The sequence below is a fragment of the Alosa sapidissima genome, chromosome 19 (genome assembly GCF_018492685.1).
Source record: "Alosa sapidissima isolate fAloSap1 chromosome 19, fAloSap1.pri, whole genome shotgun sequence".
In the NCBI taxonomy this organism is placed as follows: Eukaryota; Metazoa; Chordata; class Actinopteri; order Clupeiformes; family Clupeidae; genus Alosa; species Alosa sapidissima.
The window spans coordinates 6,727,605-6,736,237 of NC_055975.1; the positions used below are offsets into that span (position 1 = coordinate 6,727,605).

Sequence of the window (8,633 nt, forward strand, 5' to 3'; positions counted from 1 at the left end):
TTTATTATTAAAAAAACAATTCCCATGTGTATATCATATATTTGTGTTGTGATGAGTTAACTCCAACAGAATGATAATAAAAAAAATGCAGTTTATTGATGGGTGTAGAATGGGAGCAGAAGTCTCCTCACATCAGGCTCATGAAGAAGGAGGAATCCTGATGTGTGTGTGACTCGAGTGTGGAGCTTAGTCAGGAGTCCTCTACGTACTGAGCCAACACGACAGGTGGAGAACTGCTCCGTCTGGCAGATCCAGAACCGGAACCAGGACCACAGCTGGACTCACTTGGCCAAGAGACTGCTTCAAGCATTCTTCCAGACCTGAGAATGAGAAATAAAGACGGCAGAGAAACATAGAGTGACAGAGAGAAAGAGAGAGAGAGAGAGAGAGAGAGAGCGAGCAAGAGGAGATGGTAGAGAGAGGAAGACAAAAACAGAGTGAGGCAGCAGACAGAGAAGTAATCAAACCTACAGTGTTCACGTTCAAACTGGATTCTCGAAACCTCCAGAGGAGCCTTCACCTCGGGTTCAGACGCACGGCCCAGAAGATGGTGATCCCGCTGGACTTGCCCCCAGAAAAGAGGCTGCACTTAACCCTTCGACCGTGGAGCACATAACTATTCACAAATTATTGACGTCCTCAACTCCCTAGCAGATTGTAGCCCTCCATTCAACTCCCTGCAGTGCCAGCATATGGTGAGCGTGGGCTGCACTCTAAGCTACTAACCCCCCCTCCCTTCCTCTCTCTCTCTCTCAGCTACTCACTACTGGAAACACACAGGCAAATACCATACTATACACACACATGAATTAGCATGCGGACATAGACACCACAGAGGACACACTCACCACACACACACACACACACACACACACACACACACACACACACACACACACACACGAATGGGAAAAGCAAAGTCATTGGCGTGGCAATCGAGGACAAATTAGCAGCTTGTTGGACGATCCTGTCGAATTGATCCCAAATCCCTGTTGCGCTGGGGATGTTGGACGGGATGTTGAGTTGACCAGCACGAGTCAAGTTACCAGAGCGTAGGGGGCATGCTGGGGGTGAGTGAGGGCGAGGTGGGGGCAGTAGTACTCCAGACAACAGATGAGCAGCGGTCATCTGAGAAGGCGGCGTCTTGTAGTGGCCTTGTCCACACGCGTGTCAGCCCAGCTCGTTCACAGCCTTGAGCAACATCGCAAGCCTCTGCCTGCCAGCCTGCTAATTGGTGACAAGCGTTCCCATAGGTTGGCTGGGCCCACCGCGTCCCTGGCGCCTACATTTGTTTGGCAGGGGGGTGTTGTCGCCATGGAAATGCGTGCCTGTGTGAAAGTGGACCTTGAGAGGGAGTGTGGCATGTGCTCTAAGGCCAAAGCCCTGAGACATGATGTCACTTCAGTTTGTTTTGGTTACGGTCATTTGTTTAGTTGAGTTTGTGGATGTCTGATTTCAAGTGCTTGGCTGGGTCCGCACAAACACGCAGAGGGACGAGGGAGAGTAGTGAGAAGGCTCAACTGCACGTAGGGAGACGGCAGGAGCAGAATCAAAGATGGCGGGTTTGACTTTGAGATGAATGTCTTTCATGTACAAATATATTTATTTATTATTGATTTATATTATTTCAAATTTATGTTTCACTACTTACTTTTTTTGCAGACAAAAAAGTGAGAGTTTCGTGTGTTGTGCATGAGGGGCAAACGTGGAGGGAGAGGTTACGGCTCAGTGCAGTCCCATTTAATAAGCAGCGTCCACTTTCATGACAAACAGGCCTGGTGAGCCTCACGCCGACTCAAAGAGCCCACACAAGCTCATTAGCTCTCTGTTCGCTGATTCAAAACCAGTCGGTTTTATTTGAATTTAGCGCAGACATAAAGAGACAAAAGAACCTGAAGAATTACCAAACATTTTGATGTGAGTAGAAAGCTCGCCCTGGGGTTTGGGCCACTCCTGAGATCAACAGCAGACAACGTGGAGTGGTGGAGAGATCATAGGAAATAAATGGTGACATTAGAGGCGGTCAGACGGCCTTTAAAATGTGGACATTTTTTTATGCGGGGGCCTGTTCTTGGGCTTTGAGCTCGGCGGCTTTATCCAGAGGTGCCATTATATGCTGATGGGAGGTGAAGGTGAAACCTAGTGACCCGATCGACTGTCAGAGTGACCTGATCGAGTGTTCATGAGGGAGAGAGGGAGGGAGAGAGAGAGAGAGGGAGGACAGAAAGAGAGAGAGAGAGAGAAAGAGAGAGAGGAAGGAGAGAAAGAGAGAGAGAGAAAGAGGTGGGAGAGAGAGAGATAGAGAGAGAGAGAGAGAGAAAGAGAGAGAGAGAGAGAAAGAGAGAGACTTCAAATGGACAATCACTTTACAAGACTGAAACATGTCCCGGCCAACCATGCGGGTCAACCTTGAGCACTCGCTCCTCCCATCCCCTCTTCCCCCCTGACAGCACTCCTGAGTGAGAGGACTGAGAGAGGGAGAGTGAGAGAAGACCAGAGAAGAAGAAAAAAAGGAGAGAGCAAGAGAGAGAGAGAGAGAGAATGGAGTAGACTGTAGCCACAGTGGTCAGAGGCCATTAGCCGAATCCTGAAAGCAATCACATTAGCAAACAGTATGGAACTAACCCATTCACCCAGCAGCCACCCAAGTATACTGGCCATTATTCTGCTTCAGCAGAATACAGCACTTCTCGCTAACTGCTGCACTCTTTCAATGGCCACCAATGTGCATTATAATACCATAATAGCTCATTTTGCTGTTTTTTCTCAATGAATCAATAGAGAAGCATATCCATAATTCTCCAGGGCAGTATTGGCATGATGGGCATAGGGTGATTTGATATTAAAATGGCTAATGCCTACTGGGCCTATACTGAGGGGGTGGGGTGGGCAGGAGGGGGGTAAAGCCCTGAGCTGCTATTTGGTAGCTGTGCTACAGTGAACCTCAAACTGTTTCAAATTAACCGGCAAACGAGTGGGCAATTAGTAGGCATCGGCTCATGAAAATTGTTCATTAAGGCCGAGGTGACTGAACAATACTGGCTGGCATGGCCAAAGGAGCGCAGTGGTGTTCCACGTCTGTGATATATCTGTTGGAAGACTCCGGTTTTTCCATTTCCGACAATGTTGAACTACCAGAATAGGATTTTGATATGCAACTGTAAGTATAAATGCAGAGGATTTTTTTTTTTTTTTAGAGAATTACACAAAATTGATATCGATATTCCAGAAAAAAACATAACAAAACCTTTTTGATGTCCGGCTATGAAATCTATCTATACAAAAGTTATAAAAATCTATGTCGAAACCCTTTGGGAATAGCTGCCAAATCGTCGGCACAGATGTGAAATGTTGAGACTCGCTGAGTCATCCTATTAAAAACCAGCCGTTGCTGGCATGACCCTTAGCCGTGTCCACCTGTCAGCTGGGAGTCCCAGCCAGCATTGCTGATTGAAGCGCACGCACACGCGCACGTGTGTGTGTTCATTCGTGTGCCTCGTTCTTTACGCTCCTGGCTAAAGCGTGCCCTTTTCAACAGCCGAGATGACTAAACACTGGAGGTGCCAGTTTTCCCCCTGTTCTCCCGATGTAACTTATGGAGACGTCGTCCGACGAGCAGAGGCTGTGACCCATGAAGCCGGCCCCGCAGCACGCTCCCAGGGCACGGGGCTGTCTGCCAGGGGACTGTAACGGATTCCACTCCAGTGACAAGTCGATAAGTGCATTTAGCGCTACGCATCTGAGCATATGGAGCTGGACAGTGGTGCACATGGTCACAGCCTCAGTCAAGGGTAAAAGAGGGGGGAGGGGGGGGGAAGGCTCACTGTCTGTACTCTCTGCTCTCCAGTTGGGACATCTGCACTAGTAAATGATTTGAAAAGAGTAGATCAAGGCTCGGCGGTTTTAAATAATCACTAGTGTCTTGACAAAACTGATCAGGTTAAAAATAAGCAGAGCATATTTGTTTTGGCAATTGCTGAAAAGCGTGACACTGCACACAATGGAGGACTCTGTGGCCATGTGCTTGTTTGGGTTGACTCATCTTTCAGTCCAAATTGCCAGATCAAATCTGCTGGGCATCAACCTGAAGCCATAGAGGGACACGGAGCACGGTGTGCTGCATCTTGATGATTAGGGTTTCTTTTTTTTTGCTTTCCTGTGCACTGGGATCGCATAACAGCAAAAAAAATCCCCTCAGAACTGTCTTCATCACTATTCATCACATGTGACTAATTTCATTTCCCCCATAATAACGAGTGGGGGCGAGGCCAGCAGAACGACAGTAAAATCTGGGCTTTGGCTCGGGTTCATGCCGCTAATTGATTGTTTTCGACGATGCAACAATCGTGTCAAGTTTATGTACGTCTGGCTCGTCCTTCTCAAAGGACAGAAATGCTCTCCGGGGGGTTGAAATAAACGCAATTCGGGATAAATAAGAACACAATAAAAGCGAGGAGGGGCGGATGAGAGAAAGAGCAAGAGAAGAGAGAAAGAGAGAGCAAGAGATGAGAGAGAGAGGGAGAGAGAGAGAGAGAAAAGAAGAGAGGGAAGAGACAGGCAGAGATAGCTGTAACGATGACAAAGGAACCTGCCAGATGATTTCAATTCCATTCAACGGCATGAAAGCAACAGATATAAATCAAAAGTTCAATTGCCGATGATGACAAATGACTCTGGGGGCTGTTTAGAGCTCTGCAGGCCTGAAAGCCGAGGGAGGGAGAGGGGGGAAAAATGAGAAAAGTTGTTGTGGAGGAGCTGTGATTGGCCTACCTGTAGCCAGCTGTTGGCCTACAGCATTGCTGAGCTTGTAGAATCCCCTGCAGCACAGCGGAGAGAGCTGCTGGTCCAGTTTCTTCACAGAGTCCAGAAAAGCACTGCCGAGGGCTCCAAGAACGACCCCTGGCTCCAACTTGGTGGAGTCTAAACCCAAGGTGCCCGTGCTCACGGACAGGGATAGAGTGGCACAGTGACCATTGCCGGCCTGCATGAGTTGACTTGAGAGGATGGCACCGGGCAACCGGGTGGTGGTCTGGGAAAAGGTCCGCTCGGCGGGCTCATCCTGGACCGCCATGACGTGCAGCTCCACGGCGGCTCCACGGGGCAGAGAGGGCACCACGGCCACCACCAGCGGCCCACAATGCATCTCTGGCTCCTCATAACTGTCCTCCTGTCAACCAAAACATGACATGATCAATTGCTTTCTACACAACACAGAATGTCAGTATGGGCCTCTATCTACCTTCCAACTACACATTAATCATCATGCTTGTGTAATTTGACAATATGAGGCCTTGTCACATCATCAACCTGCCATTGAACTGACAAAAACTCAAAATTTAGTTGGGTAACAACACAGTGCAACACGGCATTCAACCAAGTTCAGATTTTTGAAAAGAGAATGTGGGGGCGCAGCCGATATCTCAGCTATTTCACAACATCTCACACCGCAGATGCTTATTAGCTAGCCGCCATGATGGGCCTTAATGATGTAATCAGCAGAGTTGAAATCTGTTTTCATCCACATGCATCACATATATGTGGGCCATTATCAGTCCTGAGGTCTTCTGCTGGCCGGTGGTACAATGTCGGCCCTCTCAAATAATTCTGAGCGACAGCCTCATCGGCTAATGGGGGAGAAATGAGTGTTTTATAAAACAGTCATTTTGCCTGAAGTCGATAGGGCAAAAACACTTAACCCCCTTTTCAATTTGCTGGATCAATTTTCATCCACTTACACCCCTCTCTGTAAGTGCAGAATAATGACAGGTTACATACACTTTATTTTGAAATTCGCTCCAAAGCTAAAAAAAAGAGCAGAGAAGAGCCTCGGAATAAAAAAAAGTCATTGACAAGAAAGACGTGTGTCCTTTTGTCCCACACACCCCTACCCCATCCCCCCTCACACCCCCCTCCAACCTCTCCATGTAGCACACAAGCCCGGCTTGACCCATCCCACTGTCTACATGAATGCAGCACTTACCTCGAGATTAAACTTTAGCAAAGGCCTAATTGTGCATCAACAGCCAATCTCGCCAAGAGTGTGTGACAACAAAAAACAAGTGGATGGATGAGAGTAGGGGGAAGGGGTATGAGAGGGGTGTGTGTTTGTGTTTGTGTGTGTGTGTGTGTGTGTGTGTGTGTGTGTGTGTGTGTGTGTGTGTGTGTGTGTGTGTGGAATGGGAGCAGGGAGGGGGTGCAGTGTATTAGAGATCAGAAAAACCTGTTTGCTCTTGAGTGGCATGACAGGATACATATATTGCGGGGCCTTTGATAAATGTTAGATTAGCACTTAACGGGAGCGGTGGGGGCTCCAAGAGGGGCCGGCGCGCGCCGCTTGTCAATAGCGATTGCCCTGAGACGCCGCACAGGGGCCTGTGGGTGGGGGTGGCGCTAGGTGGGGGGGGGGCTGCTCAGCCAGGCTTAAAGGCCAGCCCTGTGGCCCTGCTGCTTTGCCGTTACATGCGTGTGTCTGTGTCTGTGTGTGTCTGTGTGTGTGTGTGTGTGTGTGTGTGTGTGTGTGTGTGTGTGTATGAGTAATCGTTGTGACGTGATTGCATGTGTAGTACGTGCCTATGTGTGCATGTCTGGGTATGATTTTACTGTGCACACGTCTATGCATGTGTATTTGTATGTATGTGTGAGTTCTGTGTTTGTGTATTGGTGTGTGTGTGTGTGTGTGTGTGTGTGTGTGTGTGTGTGTGTGTGTGTGTGTGTGTGTATGTGCCGTGACTAACACAACACCAGCCTCTTGCAGGTCACTACCTTTGAAAAATATGAACTTTTATGACTTTTTTACTTGTTTCTCCCCCTCATCTCAACTTGTCTGAGTCTGTTAAGTCAACAACATTCCTTGGTTTATATCCTCACTTAAGACCTCTCCGAGGTTTCTATGTATGTGTGTGTGTGTGTGTGTGTGTGTGTGTGTGTGCGTGCGTGCGTGCGTGTGTGCGTGCGTGCGTGTGTGTGTGTGTGTGTGTGTGTGTGTTGCGTGCGTGTGTGTGTGTGTGTTGCGTGCGTGCGTGTGTGTGTGTGTCTGTAAGTGCAACCCCAGCTCTGGTTTAGACTGAGCTCCAGCACTTCATCACCGCTTCTCTGCCAGATGTGAAAGCACTCCGCCGCCTGACACCCTACTTGACAAGAAATCATTTATTAGATTAATCCAATAAAATAAAAGGGTGACAAATGTTGATATATGGCCGAGCTGAGTGCCTGGAGTGGGCCTGTCTATGCGATAGCGCTGCCCCCCTTACCACTGCACACACCACCCCACCAGCCTCCCTGCATGCCTTTAATGCAATCCATCTATTACTTCATTACAGTGGGCGCAGGCGCTTGCTCCCCCTTCCACCACACACACACCTCCCACACACACACACACACACACACCCTCAGCTCCATCTGCACTCCAGCAGGTGAGACGGTCTGTTGGACCCACACCGTCAGGGTGACCTGATTTCCTCCAGCTTTTGCCTTTTCCACTCATCTTTTTTCTCTTTCTCTCTCTCTCTCTCTCCGATCTTCTCTCTTTCTCGCCCCCTTTTCTCGCAGGCCTTGCCCACTTGACTCTTGCGTGTCAAGCTTGAAGCAAACGGAGAGGAGAATTCGTCCTAGGACAGGCTCTCTCTTTCTGGCGAGAGAGAGAGAGAGAGAGAGAGAAAAAAAGAGCGAAACAAGCGTGCTGTAGAAAAGTAAGTGCATGCTGGCGAGAGAGAGAGAGAGGGAGGGAGAGAGAGGGAGAGAGAGAGCGACAGAGCTGCGGAGGCGTGAAAGCCAAACGGTAAACACCATAATAAGGAAGTGGTGTAAAGGCCGCGAGCAGCGGGAGGCTGATGGGGCCTGGATGCTCAGGCAGTTCCCCTACATTTCCTGCCCAGCGGGAGGCCTTCATCGGCTGGGCTCGCCGGCCGCACTCTGGCCCACACTCCACTCTCCCGTCACATCCACCGCTTCCTCTCGCTTAGGCGGGGGCCGCCTGTGTAAACCAGACCAGTGCTGCTGCTGCTGGTGGTTTGGTGGCACCAGTTCCAAAAGTGGGCAGGGGGGAGGGGGGGACGAGTGTGGGGCCCCTAAATGTTTGGAGATGTGGAGCAGGAGGGGGGGCTGGCATGGGAGGACAGGGGATACAGGAAATCCTTGAGTCATACTACAAACATATCACTCAGCATTTGGGTGGATGAAGTCAGAAAAGTACCTATTTCAATGACTGAAGTCATAGACAAATATTAGCTCATGGCTCTCTCCATTTTTTATGTATTCATAAGCGATGGTTTGAGTGTGGTATTGACATAAAAGCAACGATATCCCCATAAGGAAGGATATATTCCAGGTCTGTGGAATATATTCACGCCATGAAGGAAGTTTGGCTAGATGAGTATAGTAAACTTTTAAATGTAACAGCATTTAGAAGAAAGACAATAAACTCATATACAAATACACCACACCAACGCGTCACCCCACCCCAGCCCAACACACCAAGGCCTCACTCACCAAACGACGCTCCACAAAGACTATTTCACACATGCGGCATCCGCACCACGCTCCCAATTAACCCCCCTGAGCTTCTCCGTCCACCTGATTAGAGAAATTATCAAAGCGCAAGAAAACAATGTGGCCACGCTCCGCATCAGCCCAGG

General features: G+C 49.0%; 1 protein-coding gene across 1 annotated transcript in view; it reads right to left on the bottom strand.

The window, feature by feature from the left end:
• The window catches only part of dph6 (diphthamine biosynthesis 6), a 57,846-nt gene continuing 49,213 nt past the window's right edge, over window positions 1-8,633 (bottom strand). Inside the window, exons 14-15 of the mRNA XM_042072984.1 lie at window positions 4,771-5,167; window positions 1-320 (exon numbers count right to left, since the gene is read on the bottom strand). Of these exons, the coding sequence (XP_041928918.1) occupies window positions 202-320; window positions 4,771-5,167 (516 nt within the window). The 3' untranslated portion in view covers window positions 1-201. The remainder of the gene's footprint in view (window positions 321-4,770; window positions 5,168-8,633) is intronic.